This window comes from Sinocyclocheilus grahami, unplaced genomic scaffold, assembly GCF_001515645.1.
Source record: "Sinocyclocheilus grahami isolate Dianchi unplaced genomic scaffold, SAMN03320097.WGS_v1.1 scaffold1087.1, whole genome shotgun sequence".
In the NCBI taxonomy this organism is placed as follows: domain Eukaryota; kingdom Metazoa; phylum Chordata; class Actinopteri; order Cypriniformes; family Cyprinidae; genus Sinocyclocheilus; species Sinocyclocheilus grahami.
In genome coordinates this window covers 202178-220029 of record NW_015506266.1, presented here as the reverse complement: position 1 = coordinate 220029, position 17852 = coordinate 202178, and the positions used below count along the sequence as shown (strand labels likewise).

General features: G+C 41.0%; 1 protein-coding gene and 1 pseudogene across 4 annotated transcripts; one reads left to right on the top strand and one right to left on the bottom strand.

Annotated features, from left to right (window-relative positions):
* The first annotated feature begins 2991 nt into the window (after positions 1-2991).
* cbln11 (cerebellin 11) lies at positions 2992-4898 on the top strand. 4 transcript variants are annotated; one of them, XM_016252095.1, is made up of 4 exons: positions 2992-3243; positions 3414-3548; positions 3659-3751; positions 4314-4898. In XM_016252095.1, exons 1-4 carry the CDS (start codon positions 3036-3038, stop codon positions 4517-4519), a joined length of 642 nt encoding a protein of 213 aa, XP_016107581.1. In that variant the 5' UTR covers positions 2992-3035; the 3' UTR covers positions 4520-4898. The 4 variants fall into 4 exon arrangements, with proteins under 4 accessions (XP_016107581.1, XP_016107579.1, XP_016107582.1 ...); XM_016252093.1 differs by having other exon boundaries at positions 2992-3255; XM_016252096.1 differs by lacking the exon at positions 4314-4898 and having other exon boundaries at positions 3659-4304.
* A 206-nt stretch (positions 4899-5104) lies between these two features.
* LOC107566605 (kelch-like protein 33) lies at positions 5105-9397 on the bottom strand (annotated as a pseudogene).
* Positions 9398-17852: the final 8455 nt, after the last annotated feature.

The following is a 17852-nucleotide window of genomic DNA, read 5'->3' as shown; positions in this document are numbered from 1 at the left end:
AATACTTTCAGTTAGGTCAGTGAAAGAAATAAATCTCTCTCAGTGCTTAAATGTCTCTTTCATAGTTATAAGAAGCCTAAGAACTGCTTTGTATTTCTGTAAAATGTGAAATGTCTATCGAAATGAGATCTACTGACCCACAACCTATAATTAGCATGTTGTTGACTTCAGGGAAACACAGGAGTACAGGAGTGCCGACAAGAGTGAGTGCTGTAAACAGAGAACGACAATAAGGAGAAGTATTGCTAAAACAAGAGTAAAATCCAGACAAGAACACCATAACACCTGACAGACACTTCTTCATGGAATTTCCAAGAAAATATCTGCCCATGGAATGGGAGGAACGCTGGAGAAGAGAGAAAGAGTGCAGGAAAAGGATGATAGAAGAAGGAGGAGAGCAGTTTGAGGAGGAGAACAGGAAGCTAAAATGGATCGTATCCTACAACGACAGCAGGATAGGAATGAAAAAGGAGGCAGCGAAGGAGAATGAGGGTGATAATGTGGAAGAAGAACTCTCTGAAGAACTGCAAAGGTACCATAGACAAAGTTACCCAAGTGAGATCTTCCAGACTCTGGAGGAGATGAAGATGGAGAACATCCTCACAGACCTGATCCTGAGCACCGATGATGGGCTGAACCTCCACGTTCATTCGTTTGTCATGGCTGCGGTGAGCTGGCAGCCAGCAGCGACTACTTCAGAGGCATGTTTACCAGCGGCATGAAGGAAAGCCAGCAGGAGTCCGTGTCTCTACTGTTAACCGGAGCCGCTGAGCTCGAGGCCCTCCTGCACTGCGCCTACAGTGGCGCTCTGGTGCTCGGATGGAGCTGCGTGTTCGAACTCGCCTGCACCTCACTCCAGTTTCAGTTTCAGCCAGCCATCTCGCTCTGCCTTCAGTTTCTGGAGCAAGAAATGGACGTCCACAACTGCCTGGACGTGGCGTCTTTCGCAGGGGCCTACGGGATGGCTGACTTGATGGAGCTGGCTGAGGATTTTGTTCTCAGAAACTTCCAAGAAATATCTGCCACCCCTAAGTTTCAGGACCTTCCGGCCGAGAAGCTTCTGCAGTTCCTCCGATGCGACGCGCTGTCCATTCCTTCAGAGCTGGCTGTTTTCCGAGCGGTCGTCACTTGGGTGGAAGCGGATCCCACCGAACGGCTCCCGCAGGCCGAAGAGCGATCACAAATGCAGACATGGTTTTATGTTTACGCGGCGCGATGCAACACAACGCGTAAAAAGACAGTATAAGTCATTATAATCAGTAATTATGTCCCCACTGGATGCAAAAAATGCCTCGTTTATAATGAGTTTTAATGTTTTTGTCTCGTCGCACCGGGACACGGCATCACAGTATGTGAGGGGCGTAACATTTCCGTCACACGCTTGAGGTATTCGGCCAATCACAACACACTGGATAGCTGGCCAATCACAGCACACCTCGCTTTTCAGACCGATGAGCTTTGTAAAAATCAACACGTTTCAGAAAGGCGGGGCATAGAGGAGAAACAATAATGTACAGTATGTGGACAATAATGTGTTTTTTTACCTTAAACTGCATAAACACATTTCATTACACCAAATACACAAAATAATGTTATTTTTAGCAACATCATATGACCCCTTTAATGAATTAGTCAGGTTTGAATTGGCTCACGATTCAGTCTGAATCATTCGAACGGCTCACACACCGGATCGTTTGGAGTGGTTATAAGATGCCCAACACAGATAACAAAAACTAGATAAAGTGAAAATTTTGAATCCGTTGATTCGATCCGCGCCTCCAAATGTCGTCAGCAATGAAGAACGTCTTTACTGTTGATCAACATCTGACGCTTGTAATCACGACTGAAGGTAAGAGATTTTCCAGTATGAAAACACTACATGAAAAAAGTAAACGTATCACAAAGTAACGTGACACTACCATCTGTATTTTGAATACTTTGATGCTAGTGAACATACATTTGTAATCACCATCGTAGCATTGTATTAGCATCTATCATCACTGTTACCGAAGTATTGACAACACGCGACAGTTATGTCTGTCAAGCAAACACTCTTTTGTGGTGATTTGTAACCCAACAGAACTAAAAATGTAAAAATGCTGCTCTCAAAGTCCCCAGGATTGAAAGCTGTTACTGTTTTTAATAGGTGTACAGCATTTTCTTACAAAATAAGGGTGCCCGCTTTTAGTTGACAGCCCTCTGCACCAGTATTTTAACTTTGTTTACTTCTGTTCATGGTTATGTCTGATTATAGATCCATAGCATGGATATCCTGTGTTGCTGTATGTGTTGTCTATGTATTTGTTTTCAGAAGTATCCACAAGTGCCAAACTATGTGTCTTTAATATAATTTTGTTTTAAAAATACAAATGTACAATGCCACTTGTATTTTAGTATGAAATGTTTTGAATTTGTTCGTGCATTACAGGTTCAAAATGACACATTTGTAGCTTACACTGTGAGCTCAGAGCAAAGTATGTTTTAATCTTTATATAAAAAAAGAATATTAAAGAGAGTCTATGAACTGCAACTGACTTGAATGGAAGCTACTGTAGTTATCTCTGAATTTTTACCATGTCATGTATATCCAGTTGTTCAACTATGTCTCGTTCTATGTGAATTATGGGAATTCAAAGAGGTGACATTTGACATTTAAGAAAGAACTTGTAAATACATATTTAATTGAAACATCCCAACTTTTATCACAGGATAACTGCTGTATCACATTTACATCTTTTACACCAATATCACGTGAAAAATGAGTCTGATTTAAACATAGGACTTGTATGAGTTGAGTAGTTTGTAGCCTACAGCTGAATCATGGACATTCACTTGTGCAATTCTAGAAACTTTTCTTATCAATTATTCAAATATGGGTACTTGCGTATGTGTGTTTTTTCCTCAGATATAAATGGTAAATCTGATCGATCTAAAAACTCCAAATTCTTAATCATTAACCAAGACTATCTCTATAAAGATAAGAAGCACGGCGACTGTAGACCTTCGCTCCTCTCTTTAGCACAAGAGAAACAGTCATGGCTTTATTTCAGCTTTTCCTAATCTCAATATTAAGTTCCTGCATGGCACATGATGAGGATATTATGACTCCTGTGGTGAATATCTACTCTGAGTTGAAGGAGCTTAAAGCTTCAATTATTGGACTGACATTGGCTCTGCACACTGCTAAAAATGAACTCGCAGAGCAGAAAAGCTTGATCCAGGAGCTGCAGAAACAGATTAAAGGTATATTCTCTGGTTTGTTTGATGTTTATATGCATGTTTGAACTTTGAACTTGAGTTTGTAACCACAGAATCTACATAGCACTGTTTTGCAACCACTTTAGAATGTTCTATTGCATTTTCTAGACGTATTTACTGCTTAAAGTAAACTAACCATTTGTCTCCATTCACAGAGAGCCCTAAAGTGGCATTCACTGCATCCATGTCAAATACAGAGGATACACACCGAGGGCCTTTTAGTACGGAGACCAAGCTCATCTTTGATAAAGTCCTAACCAACATTGGCAATGCATATAACCCTGCCACAGGTTTCTGCATTTTAAGTTTTTGTGATTTGAAAAATTTATAATTTGATCATTGAATTTTTTACATGGTTTAATTTGTAGTATTGAGATCTTTGCGTATGTATCTTTTGCAGGAGTGTTCACAGCACCTGTTAAAGGTGTGTATTACTTCAGGTACTCAGGCTCCGCGTTTTCCTCCCATGAGATGGGTCTGAGCATCTTTAAAGGCACAGTACGATTTGTGTCTTCATATGAATATAATTCTGGTGAGCGCAATGACCAAATGTCCAATGGAGCCGTGATGGAGCTGGATGTTGGTGAGGAGGTTCACACGAGGCTGTGGATCAGAACCTGGATCTTTGTGGATCCACGGTACAACTATTCCACTTTCACAGGCTACCTGCTTTACCCACTGGATTCTACTTCTGTATAATTTGTATGTGTGAATCATTTCGTAAAATGTCAAAAAGGACCTGGTCCTGAAAACATATCTTATGTTTCTTTGTGTTAATCATGCATAAATGTAATTAAAAGGTCACTATTTCAGATATTCATACAAGAGTCCTCCTTAAAACTTCTATGGGACTTTAATTTTCATTCAGGCACATTACTTGGCTATCCAAATCAGGGCTTATCATAGACTTCTATTGTTTTATTATATAAAGCTACAAACTAAATGTCTTCCCTTTTTTTTTACTTGAGTATGTTTCTAGATGGCAACTTAATGATGGCAACCTAACAAATGTGTTGTCAAAGAACAGTTATGTAAATCCACGCACATCTTTAAAGGCACAGTACGATTTGTGTCTTCATATGAATATAATTCTGGTGAGCGCAATGACCAAATGTCCAATGGAGCCGTGATGGAGCTGGATGTTGGTGAGGAGGTTCACACGAGGCTGTGGATCAGAACCTGGATCTTTGTGGATCCACGGTACAACTATTCCACTTTCACAGGCTACCTGCTTTACCCACTGGATTCTACTTCTGTATAATTTGTATGTGTGAATCATTTCGTAAAATGTCAAAAAGGACCTGGTCCTGAAAACATATCTTATGTTTCTTTGTGTTAATCATGCATAAATGTAATTAAAAGGTCACTATTTCAGATATTCATACAAGAGTCCTCCTTAAAACTTCTATGGGACTTTAATTTTCATTCAGGCACATTACTTGGCTATCCAAATCAGGGCTTATCATAGACTTCTATTGTTTTATTATATAAAGCTACAAACTAAATGTCTTCCTTTTTTTTAACTTGAGTAAGTTTCTAGATGGCAACTTAATGATGGCAACCTAACAAATGTGTTGTCAAAGAACAGTTATGTAAATCCACGCACACAAAACACTAGTCAAATAAATATTCTGGGTTAATTTGTAAAAAGGAAAACCATGTTGACAATAGCACTATAAAAAATAAACGAACACAGTAGAAATAAACAATTTCCCTTTGTTTTACTTCATTCTAGAAGCAATCTCCAACACAAATATACATATAAATTTGGCATAAATCTTCAGAGAATTTAATATTCATTTAACAAATAAAGTGATCATCAAAATTGAAAATTAGATATATTTGATGCCAATTAATTGATCATTTGTTTCCAGTAATGTATCGTTGCATGTTCATAACTGTGACATTTCAATGTGTTGTTACATAATATGATATGTATGGCTATATGGTTATAATGATAAGATTGGTTATATGTGGCATTGGGACAATGTCATAATGTCAGTAATCTTTACAGACTTTCAATGGACTGGACATTCTCTTGCTCATTAATATTACAGTGTATTTTATAGTATATAATCTATATATTGTGAAACACCTGTCATTTCTTACAGCATGTTTTGCCCCAAGCTGAACATTTTTTTTCTTCTTTTTAATCTTGCCATGAGGTGGAGATAATGCAACAATGCATTATATTCAAGATATTCCCCTCTTATTATGTATGCAGCTATGTATGTGTTCGGGCCTGGTGTCACGCTCATGTTCTCCCAGCGTTCTGTTGCAGGATCATAGCGGTGCACTGTTTTGGTATCACTGTAGTCCTCCTGGCAGTAGCCTTCGATTACATAGACCTTCCCCTCTAAGACCGCTGATGCTGACCCAACATGAGGCACTGGGAATGGCATAATGGCACTCTAGGAGTTGGCCACAGGGTCATAGACCTCACAGACTAATTGATCTACCAGATGGCCATCAGCTTAGCATGAAACCCCTCCAGCTACATATAAACGGTCCCCTAGGGTCTCCATGCAGTGCAGGGCTCTATCATGTGTCATTTCAGCCAGGTAAATGGATCCTCGTTCTGGGTGGTAAAGGGTCATAGACAACAGGCATTGGTACTGACTGTTAAAGCCACCCGACAGGAAGATTGTGCCGTTCCACACACTGGCCGCCTGACAGCATAGAGCGTGGCCTAATGGGTGGACAAAACTGAAGTAGGAAATAATTAAAAAGACAGCCATTAAACGAAGGACAACATTATAAACTTTGAATGGTTCTCAATAGGTGTTAGGAACAGTTTGACTTGCATAATGCATTTGCAATAGTGTTGTCAAAAGTATCGACTTCTGTACCAGTTGGAACAGAATTTTTTTTTTTTTAAATGTGATGATACCAGCAGATACGATGTGATGATCGTGAGCGTTTTGAGCACTGTTGATGCGAGCGTTTTGAGCACTGTTGCTCAGAGGATCCGTCCATGAGCAGATATATTAGGCATTCGTTGACGAATCCACTGATAGACGTGGCTTTCAAATGCTCCCATGAGTATCTGTGTAAGTGCTCAGTGAAGAGTGTGAAACGATGATCATTGTAGTCAATTACAGACATATCTGCCCTGTTGAAAAAACTGCATATGCTGGTTAGGTATGTTTTGAGGCATGGCTGCTGGTTTGAGCTGGTTTATGAGCGAGTTGCTCATGACCAGCTAAGGACCAGCTTAATCCAGCTAAAGCTAGCAGCCATGCTTCAAAACATGCCTAACCAGCATACTGTTTTTTTCAACAGGGTGTTAAAAGCACAATGGCCAATCAGAGGTGTTTAAGAATCCACTCAACAACGTTCAAAATGTTCACGGGAAATGCTAGTATCATCAATTTTTTTTTAAATGTCAGTACCGACTGGTACCGAAGCCGGTACTTTTGACAACACTTATTTGATATATGTTCTGTGAAGTTAAATGACTTTGCCAAGTAGGACATCAACATTGTTTGTCCTGGAGCAACGTTCCTCTGGACCTTGCTTAGGGTAGATGCCTATGTTATGAAGGATAGACATACAGTCTGTCCAATAGGTCATAATGTTATTACTTTGCTGTTAGTTGTTGAGCTGACACAATACAATTGATCTTATCAGAACAAGTCCTGGTCACACAAAACTCTTGAAAATGTGCCGTGAAAATTAGACAAAGCATACAACCCACTGAATGGACTTTACGTCTATCCCTTACAACATGGCTTTCATTTGAACAAAAATATGGTGCCTAATCTGACAAAGGTCCATAAACAAATTAAAGTTTAGGGTAAGAGTTTGATTTAGGGTTTGGCTCTTACACAACATTCAGGCATGTGATTACGTTTTAGAACATTGTTCCAGGAAGAACAGCTGATGTTGATCTAGAATCATGCATGCCTTTTAGATTCTTCCTGAAATTACAAATGTATTTCTTGTGCTATTCATTTTATTGTACTAACCTCCAAGAATTTGGGTTGGGGCAGTAAACCTCCACACTCTCCATATTGACCTGAGTCCCTCTTTCCACCAATTGCATATATTTTGCCATTCAGGACCACTAGAGTGAAGCTGCCTCTTGTCTCATGCATATCGGCCAACCTTTGCCAAAAGTTTTGGATGGGATCGTACCTAGTTGAAAGATTGAACAGGAGGTCAACAGTGTGAGAGCACAAACCTGGACAAGGTCAGATAGATGAGTCCTCATGCTACATCTTACCTGTAGGTGCAATTTATGGTATCAGCTTTGCCGTAATAATGCCATCCGCCAACTACGCAAAGCTTGCCCCTCATAACCCCAACTCCATGACTGAATCTTGGTTTCTCAGGTAAAGTTTCCAGCATTCTCCACTCTACTTTCTTCACCAATCCAACGTGGTTCTGCAAGGAATTGCTAAACCTACACAAATTTCCCTACACGGTCTACGTTTGTCAAAATTATTAGTGATCCTCTCACCCCCAACAAGGACTAGAGTGTCTTTAGGCATATAGGCCCTGAAATTGGACTGAACATCTGAAGAACTGGAGCAGAACTCCTCGAGGAGAGAATCGTATAGTCTTTTGGCGCCAATTCTCGGCAAAGACGTTATGGACTTGACTTCTTTGAACTCCTTAAAGGTCATGAGGGGAAACTGTATGGTTCCCATCAGCTCCCTGGCAAGTTTGGCCCGCTTTCTGGGAAAGGCTTTGATCCAATATATGACTGCTTTGAACACGGGCAGCTCCGAGGGAACAGAGAGAATCACTTTGAAGGTACTTCTTCAGTTTCTCTACAGGAAGATCTTGGAACTTTGGAGTGATGGACACATCTTGAAAGTGCCTCAAGACAAAGTCATCGGCCAGTGCAAGGAAGTCCGCCATCCCATAGGCCTCTGCGAAAGATGCTACGTCTAGGCAGCTGTAAGCATCTATTTCTTGTTGCAGGAAGTTAAGGCACAGTGAGAAGGCAGAGCTGGAGTCCGTCATGTGCTGCTCTTCATCTCTAAATGTTAGACCTCCAAATGTTAAGTCTTTTTCAGAACCACCAATGTCATCAGTACTGATGGAAGCAGTAGCAAAACAGTCATTTTCATTATCTGTCGTATTTATCATAATCGTTATCAGTGTTTTTATCATTTTGTGCACACATGGCAACAAAACTGTCTCCATTTGCAGAAGAAACAGGTAAACGCCTAAAGTATACTTCATTGCCGTTAATGTCAACATGTATATTATATCCATTCTTGTCATCATTGACTTCCTCATTATTTGTAAGTGAAGCAACTAAATTTTCACTGTTTATGGAAATATAGGTGAAGTATTACTATGTTCTTCACTGTTATTTTTGTCATCTTTTTATCCACATCCTTTTTATCACTATTCGTGCATGCAGCAATTAAACCATCACCGTTTGTAGACATAACAGTAAAACTAATACTAAATTCATTGTTGTCATGTTCATTGGCATCCTCTTCATCACTGGTTTTATCATTGCATATAGGTGACGCGACTAACCTGTCACTGTTTGCAGATGCAACAGGTGGACTTTTACTATGTGCTTCATCAGTATTTTCACCATCATATTTATCAGCATCATCCTCATGACCAGCCTTTTCATTATTTGTGCATGCAGTGATTAAACCATTACTGTTCGCAGACGCAGCAGGAAAACTGACACTACATCCTTCATCGTCATCAACAGTCTTCTCATTTTCCAATGCATTTACTTGCTGCTCCTATGGATTATCTTCTTCTGTCCGCTCATCTTCCTCCCCTGGATTCTCTTCACCCTCCTCTTCTTCACTCACATCCACCCATCCAGTCTCACTGCTCGAATTTTCATCCTTTCTTGATCTCCACGAACCTCTCCACTCTTTCTGAAGACACTGCTGATCTATTGCCATTGTGACTTCAGTTTACGCTCCTGAGAGAATCTTCCTTGTGTTCAAAAACCAGGACAATTTCTATCACATCTGTTTCCTAGCTTGTGTTGAATCTCTCTATTGATGTGGGATCTTGTACTGTAGTCTGGTATGCAAAATAGGTCAGTGTCTTATGAGGTCAAACAACAAACACATAACACTGTTTTTACCTCAAGCATTCAATAAGATCACATCTCAAGCCATCTAAGAATGACCTGCTGCTTATAATTGTCACAGATCGGCCAGACTCAGTCACCTCCCAATCACCGCAACCACCTTTACCTGAGTTCTGAGCACCTGCACCTGTCACCAATCAAGCACCTCATCACCAGCCTAAAAAGCACACACCTCAGACACCCTCACGGTCCGGTCTCGTATACATGTAGAGGACTCTACTGCTACTACTGCCATTTGAATACTTCCTGCATTACTTACCGCCTGCATTCCTCCTAGTGTCTCCTCGTCTCCAAGTGTCTCCTTGTTCACGGATCGCTGAGGTGTGTGCTCCTCCCGCCTACATTCCAGCTCCTGTAAAGCCAAAGACTCGGATTGCTCCACTCTCCATATCCTTTGCACCATTCGACAAACTCTTCCCTCACCATCACATCCTCCGGATCCTATGCCCGTATTCACTGTGACCAAATAAACCTGTTTCTATCTACTAACCTGTTGTGTCAGACCTCTTCCGTTACAATAATCCAGTCGTGCTATATATTTATGAGAGTTTGGTGCTGATTAATAAACTGTATTTATTTATTGCATGACTCTCTGTTTGTATGACTACGTATGTATGAAATCAAGTTGTTGAAATCAACTGCCTATTCTAATTTTTTTATTTCTCTTTTTTTTGTACGTTTCTGGTCTAATTGCACACAATTTGTCTGTCTGTCATTCCTTTCCAGATGATATCTCTTATTTTTCAGCTACTGTTTCACTTGGTTTGGTTACTCAAAAGAGTAAAATAGGCTGTGAAAGCCATATTGTGTTGACTCTGAGAACATCATGTCTTCCAAACATAAAAGCACCTAATCCGACTTATTAAATGTTACTTTTGCTTCATTGTGCTGAAATCCACAGCACTCAGTCATCTTGAAAACATCTTGAAAGAAGTGACCCTTTGCACTGATCCTGAACCAGTAGCCTTTCCACAAACTGAAGACTGTGCTGGGATAATTTTAAAAGCGTAACTTCTTCGCTGCCCTTGACTCCGTCTCTGGCTCAGTTCTGGGCCATAAGAGATTTTGGAGCGGCTGCTGGGAGCATGTGATGCCTTGAGGCATTAGATTCTGATCGTGTCAGTAGAATCATGTTTCTCCTCCACAGCCTGGGAATGTTATTTGGGTCAAGGAGCCCAGAGCACATAGAAACAAACAATTTACAGACTTGTTGTTGCATTATGCTTTTGTAATTAGATGTGTCTACGACAAAATGATCTGGTTGTTTTTCCATTTGTTTTAATGTTTTAAAACTACATGTCAGATCTGTTTGTTACTGTTTGCATATTCACAGACATTGTCATATTGAGATCTTATAAGGAAGTTAAACGTATTTTAACCTTTTTATCATAAATTTATTGAGGCATATAGAAAAGAATAATGCAAACTGGTATAATATAGCCTGTCTATATTCTTCTACATGCAAATATAGCCCGGCTCATGTGTACATTAGGCTTCTCCGTGCCTTTTGTCTGTCCATGTTTGGGAAGTGTGAATGTGCGAGACAGCAGATGGAAACCTGCGGCGCTTTAAGAGCTACAAACAGAGGAGCAAATGTCACTGGCGGCCTTGGACTGGAAACCTGCCGGAGATGCCAAGAGGCCACAGAGAGACAGACAGAGAGAACATGCTCATGCTAAGACTCTATCAATGCATGACTAATTAATGCATTAACACCCAAAAAGTATCTGGATATTGGAACCACACTTAAACTTCATCTAGATGGAAAATGGCATCTATTGAAGAGACTTAAAATGGTAAAAACAAACAGCAAGAAGTGTTCAGAGGATGAATGGAGCATTTTTTTCTTTGATTCGTCAAGCTAACGACCCTACTATTGGCCCAGAGAGCTGTCAGTCACGCATCCCTGAGGCCACGCCCCTCCTGTTCTGTAACGTCCAGCGCCAGCGGCACTTGAGTGACTGATTCATTCTCTCTTGCTCTTAGTGCAAGGATGAGTGCTCATATATTTAATGACAAACAAACCTCTTCCAAAGCCATAGCAACACCTACAGATCATGAGCAGACTGTGTGCTGAAATCAACAAAGAAATACATACATAGAGAAAATGCACGTGAGCTTCATTATACATCCATAATGTTACCTTGTTTTTATGTTAGGCACTAAAAGCTGAGCTTTATATCAGATAATCTGAATTATATATTATTTTAATGACAATGCAAAAAATTGTCCGCTTCATTTTCTCATAAGCAAAATATAATTTCTTGTTTATTTCAGTTTTATGTTGAAATACGCAAACTTCATTAATATACTTAAGTATTAATTTGGGAATGCGTTCTTTGCTTGAGTGATTTTAAAACTGCAACTTTTACTCTACTTGTTTCTTTGAAATGTGGAGCAGTTTCTCCCTCTGAGAAAAGTAATACATTATTATTTAAATATTTCCTGTTATACAAAAATATAAGCCTATAGTGTTTTATCTAAGCTAAGCCAATCAAATTGAGCTCTCGTGCTTTTTTTATGAACAAACAATGACATTGATTTCAATGTGAAATGTAATTGAACACAATTGCAGTCATTTGTCCTTGTGAAGAGATGCCTTAGTTAATATATATATATATATATATATAGATAACTTTGTTTAAACAATGTGTAATGTTGTTTAAATGTGTAAAACACCGTTTTGACACAGTATTCCCTCACTTAAGTACAGTATCGCTGTAATTGTACACCCCTGATCACGTAGTGCATCCAAATATGCTTTTTTGTCACTGAATGTCTTTGGTGTCCAACAGCTACAGGAGCCCATTTACACCATATAAGATAATGCCATAATTATGACATCAAAAGTAAAAATTATGCCATACTAAGCCATAATTTTGAAAGAAATAATAGTTTTTTTCTCTCTCATAATTTTGATTTATCTCATGATTTTTTGTCATATTTTTGACTTTTTATCTCATAAATGTGACTTAGTATATCATAATTTTGACCTTTATCTCATAATGACAGTATGTCATAATGATTTGTGTCATTATTTGAAATATTTATCTCAATTATGACTTAGTGTCATAATTTCAACTTTTTGTCTGAGATAAAAAGCTAAATGTGGAACATTAAGTCACAATGACTTGTGTTCATAGTGAAGATGAAGAAGTGAAAAAGTCATAGTTTTGAAATAAAAAGCAAAATGTGGAACACTCAGTTATGAGATAAAAATGTCAAATAATGACACAAATCATGACATACTAAGTCATTATGAGATAAGTCAAAATTATAATATACTTAGTCACATTTATGAGATAAAAAAATTGACACACTAAGTCAGTTATGAGATAAAAAGCAAAATGTGGAACACTAAGTCATAATTACTTATGACTTAGTATATTATAATTTTGACTTGTTATCTCATAATGACTTAGTATATCATGATTTGTGTCATTATTTGACATTTTTATCTCATAACTGAGTGTTCCACATTTTGCTTTTTATTTCAAAACTATGGCTTAGCATGTCATAATTTGGGCTTTTTATCTCATTATGACTTGGTGACACAATTCTGACCTTATCTCATAATTATGACTTACTATGTCATAAATTTCCACTTTTTTATCTCATAGTTATTACTTACTATGTCACACCGGTTTCACACTGGACACGCAAGCAGAGCAGAGGCAGTGCAGAAGCGGTGCGTATGCAGAGCGGGAGCAGTGCGTGCCCATTGTGCTTTCAGACTTCAGACGAGTATCGTTCATTCGGTTACACTTTTCAGGTGTTCTTCGACAACTGTCTGTCGTGTGCTTTGATATGGGCAGCATGCTGTGATGCGGCCGTGTTCCCCTCTGTCACGTGCATATAACATGCTGTACATATAGTTTACATGATAAAAAAAATCTCAAAGTTAATAAATGCCTCTAGTTTTAATAATTTAAACAGACCTTTGAAGTTTGGGAAATAACTCCTGGCAGTGATGTGTTCCCTTCCGAGGGAACTTCAAACTGTGTCCTCTAGGGGTCGCAATGGGGAACGCCTTCAGCGTGAGCGGTGTCTGAAGCATACATCTAAACACGACAATGATATTGGCTGGCGACAGCCTATGACGTCATCACCGGTGCGACCACAGTATAAAAGGGCGCCGGTAGAACATGTCATCCTCTTCTTCATCTTCACTGAACGTTTGTTTATGTTAAGCACAACTAGGAATGCATGTTTTCTCGGCAGATGCTTTGCTCTGATACCCGCAGTTTCAGTTTCTGTGTGTGTGTGTGTGGTGAAGAGCAAGTGCGTTCAGCTCTCGAGTGAGTTGGATGCGCTCTGCATTCATTGCTTGTTTCTTGTGAGGCATAAGCATGAATTGAACGCGCTCGTCTCACTAGGAGATGGCTTGTGCTCATCGTGATGCATTCACAAGACTACTGAGGGGAAGGTTGGTACCTCACCACTTACCCGAGTTTGTAGATAGTGTTTGCATGAGTGTGTTTGCCTCTTGCAAGAATAGCGACACATTCGCGGCAGCGGTTGTCGTTCTCGCTTGATTTCCGAGGTAATCTAGTGCTTGGGTGGAGCGTGTTTAGCTCCCACGGGAGCTGAAGGCGTGCTGCGCATTGAGAATTGGCTGCCTGTTGCCGCGATTCGCGGTTGATCAGTAGAACAGGGAAAGGACCTGATGGGAAATTATCAGTAATTTCCTTTTGTTCTCATAGAAGTGAATTGTTATGATGAGGTGGCTGAGTTGCTTCACATCACAGATCTTGTTCTCCGTGCCATTAAGCAGAAGGGCTCTTCGGGCTTTGCCTTCAGATGATGACCTGTGAGCTTGAGTCTGCGCGGGAGCCGTGGTTGGTGTGTACGATTCATCTCATCTATCTATTGCTAGTTTATGTGAATTCACTAACTAACTTTTCCGCAGTATAACGCTGCAACTTCAGGACCTGCCGGTCCTCCATTTGGATAAGCATTTTTCGGAGTATATTGCTTTGTGATGTGCTCCCTGATGTCCTAGCTGGGAGTTTGCTTCAAGAAGCTACCCCGGCCAGTCATGTCTCACCCCGAGTGGTCTCCTGAGATTTGAGTCATCCTCTCAACCATCATGCATGTAAAGGCTCCTCTTCCTGAGGCATTGAGGGGCCTAATACTCTTTTTCCACTCTGCAGTTGGATAGACGGTCGGGCTTGTGGGACCTCCCTGTCACACTGCCCTTATGGTCGAACCGGTGAATCGCCCCTTTGCGGAGTGGGCTTGAGTACGCTGCAATCCCTGAGGTATGAGTGAGATGTGTTTCTGCGGAAACCCTTCCTGAGTGATTCGGCTCCAAGGAGCAGTAGCTCTTCATGCATGAATGAGTTAATGGGTCCCGTTGTTTCTCAGGTTCTCTTTGGAGACATCGAGCAGCAGCTTCAGGTTGTTAGGCCTCTCTCGGCCTCCCTGTTAGGCTGCTCTCTTTGTTGGTGAGTTTAGCAGTGCTCCCCTCACCTTATAGGGTTACCTTTGAGCACGCCTCTCCCAATTGAGCGTCTGAGGTCCCCTCTCTTTGGGTCCTCTGCTCCTTGGAGCTCCATTGTGCAGCAGCCTCAGGTTGTTAGGCCTCCCTCGGCCTCCCTGTTAGGCTGCTCTCTTTGTTGGTGAGTTTAGCAGTGCTCCCCTCACCTTATAGGGTTACCTTTGAGCACGCCTCTCCCAATTGAGCGTCTGAGGTCCCCTCTCTTTGGGTCCTCTGCTCCTTGGAGCTCCATTGTGCAGCAGCCTCAGGTTGTTAGGCCTCCCTCGGCCTCCCTGTTAGGCTGCTCTCTTTGTTGGTGAGTTTAGCAGTGCTCCCCTCACATTAGAGGTTACCTTTGAGCATGCAACTCCCAAATTGAGCGACTGAGTTCTCCTCTCATTGGGTCTTCCGTTCCTTGGAGCTCCATTTAGCAGCATCCTCGGGTCGTTAGGCCTCCTTCGGCTTCCCTCTTAAGCTGCTCTTTTTGTTGGTCGAGCTTAGCAGTGCTCCCCTCACTTAGAGGGTCACCTATGAGCACGCTCCCAGTTTGAGGTGACTGTTTTTTGGTTGAGTTGGTGATTCTCCCCTCACATGGAGAGTTTGTCTATGTTGCTAAAAACATAGACAAAAGATACACCTTTTTCAATCTACACGCGCTCTGAGCATGCGGCGTCCCGCTGAATTATTGTCATTCCTTGAGCGGGCCACAGTCACGTAGGGTCTAGGCCTGTCTAGGGGACAGGTTCTTGCTTACCCTTTAGTGACGTGTTTCTAAATCCATGCTATGGTAAGTGCACACGCTCAGCTTCTGTGCACTTTTTAAATTCCACATTGTGGTAAGTGTGCATGCTAGGAATTTTGCGCACTTTCTAAAATCCTGTATGGTAAGGGTTACGCGCTGTAGCCTCGTTCCCTTTCTATGACATGGTTAGGCCCCGGTTTTCACCTTGGGCTCCACTCAACCGTTGGTTCATTACGGTATTTCTAAATCCATATCTATGGTAAGTGCTCACGCTAGGTCTCTGTGCACTTTCTAAAGTCCATATTCATGGCAAGTGTGCACCTCAGCCTTTGTGCACCTTCTTAAAAGCCTTTATGGTAAGGGTTGTTACCTCATGCCCTTTTTCTAAATTGGCTCTGGCCCTGGTTACCCTGGGCCCCACTCTCCGTATTTTCACTTTCTAGACAGGGTGTTACTACTAAGTTTCCCTGGGTATCTTGAGATCCTCGGTAGCTCGTTCTTAGAGCAGGAGGTAGTCTCTGTTTGACAGGGCAAGATATGGGTTTGTAAGCAGCCCTGAAACTCAGCCTTATCCCCTTAAAGGAATCCTTGGTTATTTTTTTATTCCTGGCTTGAGCTTTGCCTTGGGCTCGGGCTTTATACAAGTTTGGTGCACAGCTCAGGCCTTTGGCCATAGGGGGTTATGTCACTGACAGCCGTCAAACGTCCTAGGGGCAGCTCCTTTGACTTGCTGAGTTGGTACTTAGTGCTCGCCGTGGTATTGGCATGCACTCCCATTAGCATAGCAGCGTGGGTATACCATTCCTCATAGCGACCCCTAGAGAACGCAGTGTCTCGTTCCCTCGGAAGGGAACGTCTCAGGTTACGTATGGTAAGGGTTGTTACCTCATGCCCTTTTTCTAAATTGGCTCTGGCCCTGGTTACCCTGGGCCCCACTCTCCGTATTTTCACTTTCTAGACAGGGTGTTACTACTAAGTTTCCCTGGGTATCTTGAGATCCTCGGTAGCTCGTTCTTAGAGCAGGAGGTAGTCTCTGTTTGACAGGGCAAGATATGGGTTTGTAAGCAGCCCTGAAACTCAGCCTTATCCCCTTAAAGGAATCCTTGGTTATTTTTTTATTCCTGGCTTGAGCTTTGCCTTGGGCTCGGGCTTTATACAAGTTTGGTGCACAGCTCAGGCCTTTGGCCATAGGGGGTTATGTCACTGACAGCCGTCAAACGTCCTAGGGGCAGCTCCTTTGACTTGCTGAGTTGGTACTTAGTGCTCGCCGTGGTATTGGCATGCACTCCCATTAGCATAGCAGCGTGGGTATACCATTCCTCATAGCGACCCCTAGAGAACGCAGTGTCTCGTTCCCTCGGAAGGGAACGTCTCAGGTTACGTATGTAACCATGGTTCCCTGAGAAGGGAACGAGACACTGCGCCCTCTAGTCTCCTCGCCATGCTTCGGACGTAAGCTTCAGACGAAGAAGTGGATGATGTGTGCTCCCGGCACCTATTTATACTGTAGTCGCGCCGGTAGTGACGTCATAGGCTGTCGCTGGCCAATATCATTGTGGTGTTTAGATGTATGCTTTAGACACCGGTCATGCCAAAGTCATTCCCCATAGCGACCCCTAGAGGACGCAGTGTCTCGTTCCCTTCTCAGGGAACCATGGTTACATAAGTAACCTGAGACGTTTTCTTGTAGTTAACTCTGTGCTAGCTCTAATATTTGATGGGTTTTTTTATTTTGTAGATTTAAGTAGCAAATAAGAATCGCTAAAATTATTGAATATATTTTGAGACAAAGGTCTTCTTAATGATTCCCAGTTTGGTTTAAGATAATTAAAGCAACAGTTTTTCAATAAAGAAAAGAATATGTAAAAGTATGGTATTTGGAGTAAAAAGCATCCCTGCTTTTGGGGCGAAAGGCACAATAATTAACATGATAAATAATAGATGGCTGACTTTTCCATTTGTTGACATGACATGGTTAGATTCAGATGGTAAATATCATATATTATGTTGGGTGTCCACCTTAGACATAATCACCATGTTTATAATGAAACCATCATATTTAAAAACACAATATTAATCATATAATATAATAAAATATAATTTGTTGTTACTACTGTAAATCTATATTAAATTATTATGGAATCTCCTTCAATGCTTTCAGAATCTTTACTTTTTATTTCTGTATTTTAAAATATATTTTTATATGAACATTTTAATGACAGTATATTTATTGAACATTATTAATCAAAATAAGCAGAAAATAGCCTAATACAAACTTTGCTAAAGTGATT

Coding starts and splice junctions, on each gene's coding strand:
- cbln11 (XM_016252093.1), top strand. CDS start 3,036: ATGGCTTTATTTCAGCTTTTCCTAATCTCAATATTAAGTTCCTGCATG. Junction 3,549..3,658: donor TGCATATAACCCTGCCACAG/GTTTCTGCATTT, acceptor TATCTTTTGCAG/GAGTGTTCACAGCACCTGTT. Junction 3,752..4,313: donor GGGTCTGAGCATCTTTAAAG/GCACAGTACGAT, acceptor ACATCTTTAAAG/GCACAGTACGATTTGTGTCT.